The sequence below is a fragment of the Euprymna scolopes genome, chromosome 6, assembly GCF_053919585.1.
Source record: "Euprymna scolopes isolate OS-2025 chromosome 6, ASM5391958v1, whole genome shotgun sequence".
NCBI classification, from domain to species: domain Eukaryota; kingdom Metazoa; phylum Mollusca; class Cephalopoda; order Sepiida; family Sepiolidae; genus Euprymna; species Euprymna scolopes.
The window spans coordinates 119,395,584-119,411,409 of record NC_136487.1 but is presented as its reverse complement, the minus strand read 5'-3'; the positions used below and the strand labels follow the sequence as shown (position 1 = coordinate 119,411,409).

Genomic DNA, 15,826 nt, shown 5'->3' with positions numbered 1-15,826 from the left:
ATTTATTCTCATATCCAATTTAACCTTAAAATTACAATGGTCTTACATCTAAGTACCACAATAACGATAATATGTAAATATTACTTGCCACTAATACGAAACTAAAATTAACCGTAACGTTATTGCAAGGTTCTTACGGCCATACTATGAATATGGAAATAAAAATTAAAAAACTCTTTTTATAAAAAAAATAATTATTGGGAAATAATGAAACAACGAGATCTAATTTAGGAACTCAACGAATGGGATATATAAATTTTTTTTTTAATGGCTTAGGGTTTTCTGTGAAAATTTCTCATGACTCTGTTCTTAAATAAAGATACGAAAATTAGGCGATATATTAATACTTAAATGGGCTTTTCCGTAACTGCAGCAAAGGTAAATGTTTCTCACATGCTTTTCCCGTTAAAGGAATTTTTTTTTTCTTTCTCTTAAAAATGCTCTATTGTCAAAAGTGTGTTCATTCATAAAGTCCGAAGAAATGCTGGTTTTGGAAAATTTTCAAACGATATAATGTTTGAAATTGTTCCACTGGACATGGAACCAATTGTAACATAAAATGAAATACACTTTTTGTTGCCATCAACACCCTTTTTGAAGTCTTGATTTTGCTTCCACAGTATATATATATATATATATATATATATATATATATATATATATATATATATATATATATATATATATATACTGTGGAAGCAAAATCAAGACTTCAAAAAGGGTGTTGATGGCAACAAAAAGTGTATTTCATTTTACGTTACAATTGGTTCCATGTCCAGTGGAACAATTTCAAACATTATATCGTTTGAAAATTTTCCAAAACCAGCATTTCTTCGGACTTTATGAATGAGTATATATATGTTGTTTGTTTTTGTTTTAGCAATATGTTTTGAATGGATTCAATTATATACAAAAGTGCACCCTTACCTAAATGCGAGTTGGGAATAATTTTCCCTTTAACAAATCTGGTACTCCCACATGGAGAGCGGTATATATATTATTTTTTAGTGGGTGCAATAAGTATCCGATACAAAGCAAAAAGTTTATTAATTTTTTATTACATGAAAGCAAAAGTGATAACAATGTGCCATTCTAATGTATTTTTGTATGATAAATACAAATCTCGTATCAAAAATCATATGTAATTACGCATTCACTAAATAATTACATAAAGGTTTTAAGGTTAAAAAGTATCCAACACAAAGAAAAATAGTTTTAATTGGCCAAATATTTGTCATGTGTTGGTTCAGAGATTTACATTTATCGAGATAACTCTTGACAGTGTATTATTTATTTTGGTCTATTTAGTCGCACTGTTTATACAATGTCTAAAACTGAAGAATTGCTGGAAAAGACAAGAAAATCAATCATTCAGCTACACATTGATGGTGCAGGCCATATAAAAATTTCAACAATGTGGAATATCCCAATTTCGACCGTTAGTGACACAGTTCATAGATGGAAGTCTTTCCTGTGAACTACAAATCTGCCACGTTCAGAATGTCCTTCCAAAATTTCGAACCGTATGGTCGTGAAGTGAAGAAGGATCCACGAATAACTCGTTCTGAACTCCAGAAAACATTAGAATCATCTGGGCCACATGTATACAAGAATACAATTAGAACAGTGCTTCGAAAGAATGGATCCCAATCGCGGAAACCAAGAAAAACTCCTTTATTAAAACCGGTTCATATCACGAATAGTCTGAAATTTGCCAAGAAACATTTGGAGAAACTTTTAAGTTTTAGGGATAAAATATTTTGGTTAGATGAAACGGAAATTGATTTATTTGGTCGAAATCGTGAAACCCATACCTGATAACAGAAGAACACAGCGTTTCACCGCCCCCTCCCTCATTATCCCCACAGTGAAATTTGGAGGTTGGCGAATAATGGTTTGGGGTTATTTCTTTTCGGGCGGCGCTGGAAAATTTCAGATCATAGAGGGGAAAATTAATTCGCAAATATATCGAGTCATACTTGACGATAATCTCTCAAAGTCTGCAGAGGATTTGAACGTGCCAAATGGTTGGATATCCCAGCAGGACAACGATCCCCAGCACACGACTAAGGCAACTTCTACATGATTTCGAGAGCGGTAAATAGAGTTATTACGATGGCCAAGTCAATCACCTGACCTCAACTTAATTGAATATCTATGCAAAAAGTTGTAGTTAATTCTACAAAAGAGAGACCTGAGGAATCTGACAGAACTTAAACGGATTTGCCAAGAAGAGTGGGATAAAATTCCAGTTAACATTTGTAACACATCTTGTTAGGGAGTATTCAAAACGTTCGGAAGCTGTTATGGCGAGTAAAGGTCATATTACTAAAAACTAATACTATTTTTTGCGTGCGTTGGATACTTTTTTTTAACTCTAGATATGACATTTATGTAATTATCTAGTGAATGCGTAATTATATAAGATATTTGATACGAGATTTGTATTTATAATACAAAAATACATTAGAATAGCACTTTGTTATCGCTTTTGTTAATGAAATTTTTGCTTTCTATCGGATACTTATTGCAACCACTATATATATATATGGCTGACCGAAATATGCTCATGGATGTGTTGCGGCATATTAATGCTTATGTGAAACATAAAATGTATATCTTACCCTACTTCAGTATTACGCATTCTTGTATTAACTTCATTACAAGTTCATTTGGTGCTTTACCTCTAGAAAATATTAAACTGGGATTATATATCTAATACAAAACAAAAATCTTGTTATTGAAAATTTTCAAAAAAAACTTATAAATCTGTAAGGAAGGTATACACAATATATATATATATATATATATATATATATATATATATATATATATATATATATATATAAAACACATATGAATATATGTATTATATAATATTATTAAAAAAGAATGATTTCTCCACGCAAAATTCCTCGACGATTGCTGACGCCCCTAATTCAAATTTATGTTCGTGTGCAGTCATTGGTGGACCGTTTCTCACCGATATAAATGATCACACACTAAAAATAATTAAATTGAAAAAATCGGGCTTTATTTATGGGGCAACATTTTATTTTTGACATATTTTGTTAAATATAATGAACAACTCATGCATATTTTTTTCATTCAGTGAAACAGTCTGCCTAGAGAAGGCACACATACACACACATGCATACGTATGTATACATATAAAACATTTTCTTACTAAAAGGCATGAACAAATACTTGTAGATCGGTTAATTTTTATTTTTACTCACCATTTGTGCAGACGCATCAATAGGTAATATGGGCGACATGACGTCATCAAGATAAAAAGCGAATTGTTTGTTGCTTGCAGTTCCCTTGAAATTTGTATCTACTTTCACGATTAAATTATTTCCATTCTTATCCGGTATGGGCTCCACTCCAATCAAAGGAAGCTTTCCTGAATAGAACAGTGACGAGAACACATTAAAAATTATAAATATGTATGGGAAATTACTGTATTGTCTTGTGTATGATACAGTTATGTCATTAAGCAAGAAGCAGGAATAGGATCTGGGTCGTCTACAGGCGGATTTCTGGTCAAAATATGAATATTAAATATATACTAGCATGGGAGCCCGGCGTTGCCCGGGTGTTTGGATGTGTATGTTGAGCAAAAAAAAAAAGTGGTAGTAGGAAGGCAGGCTCGAACCCGTACCGCAAAGGAGGAAAAGAACGGGGTAAAACGTAACGTTTATGCTGTTACGACCATCGCCAAACCGGAAGCGACATTTTTTTAAATTAAGGCTAGACAATCTAAAGGAGAGGATAACTTTAAAAAATATCCGAGAAAAAGTGACACCCCCCCTGTAGAAAAGTGCCTAGTTGAAGGGGAAGATATTAATGTTTTTAGTCAATTTTTTGATATTTATTGTATGAAAGATCGAACTTAAAAACGATACTGATCTTGGTAAAATCCGTCGCCTCTATTAAAAGTTTAAGGCAGACCTGCAAACAGACATACATACATACATTTATATATTGGTAACTAAAAATTTTCAATCCAAACTGATGAAAAAGCTTGCCCTATCTCTGAATACCGTTTATGTAAAACTTCAAATATTTAGACCAGAAATTGTCTGAGTAATTTGGAAGAGACCGCAGAGGTGAAATTTTTTTAACTTTGACCCCTATTAAAATTTATTGTTTTGGGCTCAAATCAATTTATTAAGTTAGATCCATGTCCAAGGAACCTATATCTAAAATTTCAAGTGCCTAGGCCCAAAATTGTCGGAAGAGTTTGGTAGAGTTCTCAAAGGACAAATCGTTGAACTTTGACCCCTTAATCGCCAAATTTCTGGCCAAAAACCGATCACATCGATTTTCCCAAATCTCAGTAACCTGTATATCAAATTTCGAGTCTGTAGACTAAAAGTTGACAGAGTTATTGCGTAGGGAAATGTACACAGACACACAGACACACAAATACACAGATACACAGACACACACACAGACACTTTCACTTTTATATATATATATATATATAAATATTTAGAAAGAAATTAACAAAGCGAAAACAATCATTCTACATGATGTCAGTAGTCGAAAAACACTATGATCGATAAAAAAAATGATATAGTTTTCGGGAATCGAGTTATAGAAATTTCTGACAGAACTGACGGCGGATAACGTAAACCAAGGTTATTTAACAAATTACTGTTTGGGGTGCCTGATAGAGAAAGGAGTATGACTGACGAAGAACAAAGAGTCAATGTGACAAGATGGGCAAAAGCCCAGGATCTATTTCTTCAGCTGTTAATCGATTTAACTAAAAAAAATAGAGGCATTCTGTATTACTCTTTGTATCAAACTAGCAGATTTACCTGACGTTGTTCGGAGCAAAATTCATCTGTTTCTTTCATACCACCCACCTCTCTCTATCCATCTCTCTTGCTCATTTTTCTCTTTCTTCTCCCCAACCATCTCTTACTCCTTCGCCCCGTCTATTCCTTTTTAAACTGGACATGCACACATACAACTCGGCTCTATGTAATCGATTCCTCAGGGAATGAGTCGGCATTTTATTTCCAAACTAATAAATATAATAACTGAAAAGTTGACCCCCACTCCAACCGCAAGGTTTCGTATAATACAATTTGAATAAAGATATTACATAGCCATGACTATACTGCATAATGATATCATACACAATTATCGTATCTTTCGGCGTATAAGGCGACCGTCAGATAAGACGAGGTACAAAATTGGAGCAAATTTTAATAAATTTATCATATATCGGTTGTATAAGACGATTGCTAAATCACGAAACCATGTTTGTTTAGCCTTGGCTAAAGATTGCAACATCCGGTATCTTATGAAATATTGGTTTTTAAAGATGATTTTTTAACTTTAAGAGTCGTCATATACGTCGAAACATGCGGTATATAATTTATTTCTGTTATCGTCTTAGTTTTATTATACTAGGGATGGGAAATGAAAGTGAAAGTTATTTGTTGTTTCAACTAACAATAAATGCACCGGACTGAAAATAAATCCACTAAAATAAAATTATTGTCCAATCTTAATAGAATAGTCAGTATTTATTAATTAATAGCCAAATTATAATATAAAGTATTTTATTTATTAAAAAAGATCCTATAATAAACCACAAGCTGTGATGCCCCACTCTAAAACCAAAACCATTTCACGGATATTTTTTATACTTAAATCATTCTTTTTAATTCGATACCGAGCAACGCTGACACACGGGTCTTACTATTTTTTATATAAAGTATTTATTTTATTTAAAAAAAAAAAAAGGTGGTTTCTTCAAGAAACATCCCCGATGATTGCTGACACCTCTATTCCAAATTTGTGTTCGTATGATGTCATCGGTGGACTGTTTCTCGCCGATATAAATGATTACACACTAAAAATAATTAAATTTAAAAAATCAGGCCTAATTCAAGCAATGTCCCCCGACAGTTGCTGCGGGCCTGCCAAACGAAGAAGATTTATTGAAACAAAAGTAAATACATTAAAAAATATAGTATTTATTTGAACTTGAATATGTTTATGAAACGAGGTTGTTATTGCTTAGTCTGACAGGCCCGCAGCAACCGTCGGGAGACATTGCTTGAATAAAGCCTGATTTTTAAAAATTTAATTATTTTTAATGTACAATCATTTATATCGGTGAGAAACAGTCTATCGATGAGGGTATACGAACACAAGTTCGGAATGGGGGTATCAGCAACCTTCGTGGGACTTTGCTTGAAGAAAGACAAAAGAACTGATAGTTCACTAAAGTTGCCTTACCCTCCACCCCCTTGCATTTCAAAGAGGAAATACGTCGTACTCCACCCATAGTTGAAACTTAGACTTTACAAAGCGATAATGATATAAAAAAAACAACAAAAATTGGATTGTAAACATGTTTTTATGTTTCGAGAGCTTGAAATACTGTCTTTAAAATTATTTTTTATTTACACTTTCAGATTGTCAAAATGTAACGTAGTCTTGCATGTAAGCAATCGGGACCCACATGTGTATGCAGACAGTCGCAAGGAAAACAAAGACAAGGAAATAATTCGATTCATTTTTTCAGCCGAAACAACAGATATTTATTTACAGGTACTTCAAAATAACGTCATGTCTCTTGTTCAAAAGTCTTTTCGGACTCCGATGTGCTTAACACGACTTTGCTGTGTCGAACATGTGATTATTTGTCTTAGTTCGACCATGCTTTGGACACGTTTTTCCCTATTGATCTCGGAGACGTTTTTCTTTTTTTATATAATATTTTTCCTTCTTCCTCGCCGTGACGTCACCTCCCACACGACTCGGTTATTTGCATACATTGGCCGTTGCTACTGTTGCTCTCATACGCACGACTACGCTTAGTTACAAACATAATAACTGTGTTTTGTATAAAAATGTTCGTCCTTAAAATGAGAGTATCAGATAAATTAATTAAAACAATCAAGGTCACTTGCCATTGCCCGGATTGGATTGCAAATCGTTACATGTAACAATATAATAAGAACTGAGAAATAATCTTCATGCTTGCATCTATTTTTAAATCGGGCGAGTTCTTCTTTCTCCTCACATAAAATATAATTAAACTAGAACTCATTATATTCTTCGTTTATGTCTACAATCCATCTTCAAACTTTCAATAATTTTCTCATCCGTTTGTACTTTTAATTTCGAAAGACTTTCTGTTCGTTTTTCTTCCCTATAATAAATTAAACTTAGCCCATTGCATTCCCTATAACGTATTCTATTCGTCATTCAAATTGTAATTTTGAGGGTAAAATAATTTTTCACGCTTTCAATTCTATGCATTTATGTACAATATACGAACGTTAAACCAATGTGGCATTAGTCGTTTTGTCTTTTAAGAAACATGCATTGCTAATGAGCGCCATTTTATTTTAATTATGCTTTTTGTTGTAACAATTTAACCACGCACACATTAGCTTTCTCGGGTATAAATAGCAGCGGGTGTTTCTATTAGGGGAAGTCAATATTCCAGCAGACAACTCTTACAGTCGAACCAAACAGTCTCACTTGTCACTCTCTCATGTTATATAATAGATAGACCTATGTCGGCTAGCTATTACATCAGTTAGCGTTAATCTTGACAAGTCGAACTAAGTGCAGCTGGAAGTGACACGAAGTTTGCGAAACAAACGAATTCCCATGAAGATAACAGGAAGACATTTCAGTAAAGTTACATAAGGTCAAATAGATCAAAATAGAGTAAAATAAAGAGACGTCAGTCGACATGACGCATGACGTCAGAGATATCGATGTTGGCAGAAAAACAAAGGAACGTGCATAGGGCACAACGTCAATAATGCTATAATTGCTGAAAGGAAAACTTTGGCAATCGCCACGCGCAAAATGCCCTCCTTCCCTAAAATGTCTGTTCATTACATTCACCAATTTATCTTTGATAAGATAATTAACTAATTAGTTTAAAGAATATTAGTCTCTCTCATATGTTGCTACTTTTCTCCAAAGCGTGCCATACTAACTGAAAAGAGGACTTTGATAATCGCAAAGAGCGAAATTTTCCTGTCCCTTCAGATCACTTTTCACTGCATTCACCCATTTATTCTTAATAAGACAGTTAACAAATTAGTTAAGAGAACACCAGACTCTCTCTCATATGTGTGAGAGTCGTTCCAAAAGTAAAGCCTCCTATTTTTTAATTCAAAAGCTGAAGAGCTACAAGTCGGGAGTGTTAGCATTAAGACAAGCGACCATTTGTGGTCCAGAACTTATATTTCTGCGTAGTCCCCACCATTCTCAATAAACTTTTTCCAGAAATATAATGACGCATACTTGTTTCTGACACACGCCCATGACTAGAGTTGCTCTCTTATAGATTTACACCGTCAATATATGCAACAGAGACATGTAACTTTCAGATCATTAATTTCAGTTCAGTTATCATAAAAATACAATGTACAATACTCGGCGAGGATGAATAACGGACAAGACAAAGTTTTTGATTATACATGTTATACGCATTAATGCGGTTAAACGATTTTTAACACGTCACAGCTGTCTTCGTATTTTGCTTTGGACTCTGCGAAGAGACATTAAAAATAATATAATTATGATTATTTGATATTTCGTCTATAAGTTTAGATGTACATGCGTTGGGGGGATGTTCTCTTTTGTGCTTTAATTGATAAAAATATATCAAACAACCAACGTTAATATACAAAAACAATGATTGCTATGCGCGAAGGGATAATATTTTCCTAACACATGTGTGACTAAAATAATGATGTGAATATTAAATATTTATACTTTATACCAGATTCTATCTATCTATCTATCTATTAATATATCTATCTATATATATTTTTTGTATATATTATATATATATATATATATATATATTATATATATTGATATAATGGACTGATCCAACACCCCTCAAATGAATGGACTGTTACGTCTATAAAAAGACAAGCAAACTCTCCTCACGTGGGAGACAGAATTTAGTACTAAGCTGTCAATGGACGCTTAGAAATGTGTATACTTTTTTACCTAAATAAACCCTTTCTGTACAACCCTAGTAATGACTTGTTATTCATATAATCTACGATATAACAACTGGCGACGAAGAATTTGAACGAAACTCACTAAAAAACAAAGCGAAGGAATAAGCACACAAGAAGATTAACGAGCAGAAAACAAAAGAAATCCAAAGAAGGAAGAAGAAAAAAACAATTTCGACAGAGCCAACATTTAAAAAGTAAGTGTTTCAGTCGGTTACAGTCCTAAAAAAAAGTCTCCATTTCAAGTTTTATTCGGCTGGAAGTGTTTTTTTTCTCTTCTCTTCGGAAGGACATTGTGCTTTTAATTCATTGAATTTATAGGACATATGAGTTAATCTTTTGTTTAATTATGTGGTTTTGTAAAAAAAAAAAAAAAAAATGTTAACATAGAGCAATTAGCGGAATTCACTAGAACTATGCAATCGGCATTGTTTGCACAACAAAAACAAATGGAATTACTTCAGCAACATCAATTGAAGCAAAGCGAAATACTAAAGAGTATTTTAACGCAGCAGAAAGACTGTCGTTTCACTCCTGAAGGAATAGCAAATTCTTTATCCGAATTTGTATACGAGCCGACAAATGGGTTAACTTTTCCGGCATATTTTCGGAAATACGAAAATATTTTTGCTAAGAGATGTCAGTCTTGGACAGACGAAGAGAAGATTATCCTTCTTCTTCAAAAACTTGGATCTCAGGAAAATACAAAGTATACGAATTTTATCCTGCCAAAGAAACCTGAAGAGATTTCTTTTAGTGAAACAATAAAAATATTGTCAAACATTTTCAGTGAAGGAGATAGTCTATTCTATACACGTTATAAATGTTTAAATATCACGAAGCAGGAGGACGAAGATTTTATTACTTATGCAGGGAAAGTGAATGCTCATTGTGAATCCTTTAAATTAAAAGACCTCAAAGAGGATATGTTTAAAAGTCTAATCTTTGTGCAAAGTTTAACAGCCTCTAAAGATAAGGATATTCGTTCAAGGATATTATCCATTATGAACCAAGACACAGAAATAACGTTACAAAAAGTTACAAAAGAGGGTCAGAAACTGTTAAATTTAAAGCAGGACAATACAAGCATCGAAGGAAAAAATTTTGAAGAAAAAATTATGGAAAAAAAAAATGGAAAGGGTGATGAAATGTGCACACGAAAAATCCTGTAAGACATGTGGGGGAAAAAACCACTTCACTAAAGATTGTTACTTTAAATACAAAATATGTAACAAATGTAATAAAAAAGGCCATAAATCAACGGTATGCAGGAAAGGAAAATACCGAAAAGCAGAAAGAAAACCATTGGTTCTAAAAATGAGTCTAGGTGTGATAAAAGAAAATATATTAAAATTAAAATTAATGGCTATAATGTGAACTGTCTTCTAGATTCGGGAAGCGACATAAGTATAATTGACGAAGTAACTTGGAAGAAAATTGGATTTCCAAAGTTACAAAATACAAAAAAAATTGCCAGAAGTGTGTCTGGAAATAAACTAAAATTTAAGGGTGAATTTTTTACCAATGTGTCTCTAAAGGAGAATGCTGTGAAAACCAAGTTTTATGTCGTACCGGGGAAAAATTCTAATTTGTTCGGTATAGACTTAATGATTCTTTTTAATTTATGGGGAAAACCCATGAGCTCATTTTGCAATAAAGTAAGTCTGGCGGGTTTAGAAAAGTCTAAATTACCAGGAAAGTTTATTGACGAATTAAAAAAAAGATTTCAAAGAGGTATTCTCTGAAGGTTTGGGTTGCTGCACGAAAACGGAGGTGAAATTTGAACTAAAGGACGAGGCTAAACCAGTTTTCAAACCCCAAAGAAAGGTTCCATATTCAGCATTAGAAACTATAGAGAAAGAATTAAAGAGACTTCAAGATATTGGAGTAATAGAAAAAGTGGACTACTCTGAATGGGCTTCACCCACGGTTTACGTTAAGAAGAAAAATAATAAAATCAGGGTATGCGCGGACTTTTCGACAGGTCTAAATGATTGTCTCAAGGAGCATAACTACCCGCTTCCTACCCCAGAGGAAATTTTTTCGAAGTTAAGCGGAGGAAAAATTTTTACAAAAATTGATTTGTCTGAAGCGTATTGGCAAGTAAAAGTCCAGGAAGATTGTGCTAAGTACCTGATATTAAATACCCATAAAGGACTATTTTCACTAAAACGTTTGCCTTTTGGTTTAAAAGTAGCCCCAAATTTGTTCCAGCAAATTATGGATACAATGCTAGCAGGTTTGGATTTTGCTATGGCTTATCTAGATGACATCCTTATAAGAAGTAAAAATGTGGAAGAGCATAAAATCCACATTGGCAAAGTATTCGAGAGAATATCATACTATGGATTGAAAGTGGCTCTCGAAAAATGTAATTTTGGGATGGACAAAATTGAATATTTGGGACAAGTGATTGATCGAAATGGTTGAAAACCTAATCCTAATAGGACTGAAGCAATCAAAAACATGCCTAGACCAGAAAATATAGTGCAGCTACAGTCATTTTTGGGACTAGCAAATTATTATAATTCTTATATCCCAAATATGCATGAACTAAGAGCACCTTTTAACGAATTATTGAAAAAGAATAAAAAATCGCTCTGGACAAAAGAATGTGATGAAGCATTCCTAAAGATTAAAAAATGTCTGTTATCGGATTTAGCACTAGCTCACTACGATCCGAAAAAAGAATTAATTGTAGCAGCAGATGCGAGCGAATACGGTTTAGGTGCTGTGCTACTACACAGACTCAAAGATGGATCGACTAAACCAATTATTCATGCCTCAAGGGGTTTGCTACCCGCAGAAAGAAATTATAGTCAGATAGAAAAAGAAGGTCTGGCAATTGTATACGCCATGAGGAAATTTCATAGGTTCATCCATGGAAGATTTTTTATATTGGAAACGGACCACAAACCTTTGTTATCGATTTTTGGTTCCAAAAAAGGAGTTCCTACTTATACAGCTAATAGGTTACAAAGATGGAGCATGATTCTGTTAAACTACAATTTTAAAATGAAACACCTAGCATCCAGCAAAATTGCACATGCAGATGGTTTGTCCAGGTTGATCCCAAATAAAACTGAATTACTTGAAGAAACTGTTATAGCTGCACTAAAAGAAGAAAATGAACTAACAGATATATTAATAAATACTGTTAGGCAACTTCCAGTAACACTGGAGGAAATAAAGAAAGCAGCAAGAACAGATGAATACATTAACAAGATAAAAAAACAAGTGGGACAAAAAGAAAAGAAGAGGAAAGGATTAACCGTTTTTCCATTTTCAAAGTGCGATTAAACTCTAATGTACGCAGATAGAGTGGTAATACCTCAAGTATTACAGAAGAGAATTTTAAAAGAATTCCACATAGGACATCCTGGAATCTCCAGAATGAAAGCACTAATGAGAGCATATACGTACTGGCCTGGAATGGATCAGGACATAGAAAAAATGATAAAATTATGTAAGGGTTGCCAACTAGCAGCAAAAGCGCCGCCCATTAAGACGCAACCTTGGCCTAAAACAGATATACCATGGACGCTTATCCATATAGATTACGCAGGACATCTAAAAGGATATTATTACCTGGTAATAGTAGATAGCATGTCGAAATGGCCAGAAATGTTTAAATTCAAACATCCTACAGCGGCAAACACAATAAAGGCGTCGGACGAGGTATTTGGGCGTTTTGGCGTACCAAAAACAATTGTTAGTGATAATGGCACCATGTTCAAAGGTCAAGCATTTAAGATCTACTGTGAGTCACTGGCCATAGAGCATGTCACAACACCAACTTATAGCCCTCGATCTAACGGACAAGCTGAAAGATTTGTCGATACGTTTAAACGAGCGTTAAAAAAGAACGATAACATCGACACGGAAGAAAAAAGTCTTCAGAAATTTTTAGCAGTGTACAGGATAACGCCTAATCCGAATACAAATGCAAATTTATCCCCAGCGGAAATAATGTTTGCCAGAAAAGTGCGCTCTGTGTTCGACCGGTTAATTCCGAGTAAAAAAGTAAAAAAAAAAGTGTAAAAGATAATGGACGATACAAGATATACAAGGACGGGGATAAAGTTTTTTTCAACAATTATCGGGCAGGGAAGAGGTTTTGGGAAGAAGGCATAATCTCAAAAATAATTGGAAGAATGGTCTACATTATAAAAGGTCAGACATTTTCCCACAAAAAACATATAAACCAACTCAGACCCCGATATATTGAAATAGTTAAAAACAATGAAGTACCGATGGAAGTACTGTATGATAGTTTTCACATAGAGCCTCCAAAAAAGGAAGCACCAGTAACTGAAAATACTCTCCAAAATCCAAATATTTGCAAACGCAAATTTTAAGAAGAAGTGAAAGAAAAAGAAAAAGAACTGAATTTTTTGGACAAAGTCAAAAAAGAAAAAAATGGTGAAGCGAAATTCTAGGGAAGAATTTAGCTTGGGTGGAAGGTGATATAATGGACTGATCCAACACCCCTCAAATGAATGGACTGTTATGTCTATAAAAAGACAAGCAAACTCTCCTCACGTGGGAGACAGAATTTAGTACTAAGCTGTCAATGGACGCTTAGAAATGTGTGTACTTTTTTACCTAAATAAACCCTTTCTGTACAACCCTAGTAATGACTTGTTATTCATATAATCTACGATATAATATATATATAAAAAATAAAAATATATATTATATATATTATATCTATATTTATATATATATATTATATATATAAACCAGTTTTAATATATATATATATATATATATATATATATATATATATATATATACAGTAGCGTCCACACACATATATATACAGTAGCGTCCATATATATATACTAGTAGTCGTTATCATCCAGAATACTAAAATTTAAGTTGGTTTTGGACGCTCCTGTATATATAAACCAATTATATATATATATATATATATACTAGCAAAAGTGCCCGTCGTTGACTGCGTTCAAAAACAGCCTACAGAAAATGGACTCTGATTTAAAGTATGATAGGTTATGAAAAGGAAGGGTTGTAAAGAGATAGCTTTGAATTTGAGGGTATCAAAACCAAAGCAAAATATGATGAAAGTAAAAATAAAATAGATAAACCCCATAATTTATTACACCATACCTGTTCACACTGAAACACTTATCACAATATTCTGTGGATCTATATTAAAAAACCTTGTTAAACTTTGTGACATACTTCCATTCTATGGAGGTCAGGCACGAACGAACACCCCATAATTTTATTATACCATATTTCTTCTGCGTAAGTATACTTTGATAATTATGTTTCAACATAATTATCAAAGTATACTTATGCAGATAGATATGATAAGTCTTTATTAAAGTGTGTGCCTATTTTCATTCTATGGATGCCAGGCGCGAACGCAGACCCCACAATTTTATTATACCATCCCTATTTAAGTTAAAACATACTTATCAAAGTATTATTATGTACGTCTATATCAAAAACACTTGTAAACGTTTTTTTTTTTTTTTAATTTTTAAATTTTTTATTTCCATACTTTGTGGACCAGGCACGTACGCAGACCCCACAATTTTAATGAATCATCATTATGCCAGATCAAACATACCCATTCCCGTGTCTCAATACATCTTCTATCATTATATGTGCTCAGTTTTCTATAATAGTCCACCATATAGGAGCCTATTCGTGACCAGACACACACAGACGTTAAGCTTTATATTATAGAAGAAGAAGATATATATATATATATATATATATATATATATATATATATATATATATATGCATGCTAAGTCTCCTCTTTTTTTAAAAGACGGAATCGCCCAATCGTTTAAGACAAGATGCAAATAAAGAAGGTCGGACGGTCCAAAGAGTTTTATAATTACATAGATGTTATTTCTTTATTTGCTCTTACATTAATTGGTTCGTTTATCTTTTTAGTCTTTAAAAAATAGCTTTATAAACGAATGTACTCACCTACGTCATGTTTTAGAATGATGAAATACGTCGCTGCGTTGACTGTAAAGTTGGCGGTGACTGCCACCTTTCTGGCCCCGATCATTGGTAGGCCTTCCAAGGCTTTTCGCACTTCCGATGGCGTTGCTTTGCCCGACAGAGGAACTATTATAAAGAAATGAACTGCATGAATAAAGGGACGGAGAAAAATTTTAAACTGTAAATTTCTACATAGTTTTTATTTATCTTTCTCTCACGATGGAAAGAGTAGACACATGGTCAAAAAAGTGAGATTTGAAACACCAACGCTCTAGAGGAAATGCATTATGGCTGAACAAAAATTGCTTCGGTGGCGCCGTTAGTATTGCCTGGTGAGGTGTTTTACAAAATAGGCAATACACTAGCCCCTCTGAGATTGCGCATGAAATGGATTTCGGCAGAAATTTTCAGTCCATAGAATAAGGAGATCTTTAAAAATGTTATTCATAGAATCGTTGATAAAATTCATAGTCTTTTCTGTAATCCACAACCGTATATAGTACAAATAAACTTCAGTTTATGTCTTACTTGCCCACCAAGTGTCCGTCATCAATGTCCAACAATTTTTTTATTGCCTTTATTTATCTCACTCTCATGACATGTGATACAAGGTCGAAAGTGGGATTTGAAATCAGCGCTCCCGAGGAAGAGCACAATGGCTCAACACAAATTCCTTGTGCAACAATCGTTAGTATTTCCCGGTAGGGGCGCACCAATCAACTATCAATAAACTAATCCCTTCACAAAGAGCGAGAAGGTAAAGTATGGGAAATTCTACCTGGAATTCCACTGGACCGTACCTCAGACTGACA

The 15,826-nt window shown here is 33.5% G+C and overlaps 1 protein-coding gene across 1 annotated transcript in view; it reads right to left on the bottom strand.

Moving 5' to 3' along the window:
* Positions 1–15,826, bottom strand: part of LOC145277913 (fibrocystin-L-like) — a 401,092-nt gene that overhangs the window by 224,787 nt on the left and 160,479 nt on the right. Inside the window, exons 17-18 of the mRNA XM_080129971.1 lie at positions 14,997–15,140; positions 3,240–3,406 (exon numbers count right to left, since the gene is read on the bottom strand). Coding sequence (XP_079986097.1) covers positions 3,240–3,406; positions 14,997–15,140 — 311 coding nt within the window. The remainder of the gene's footprint in view (positions 1–3,239; positions 3,407–14,996; positions 15,141–15,826) is intronic.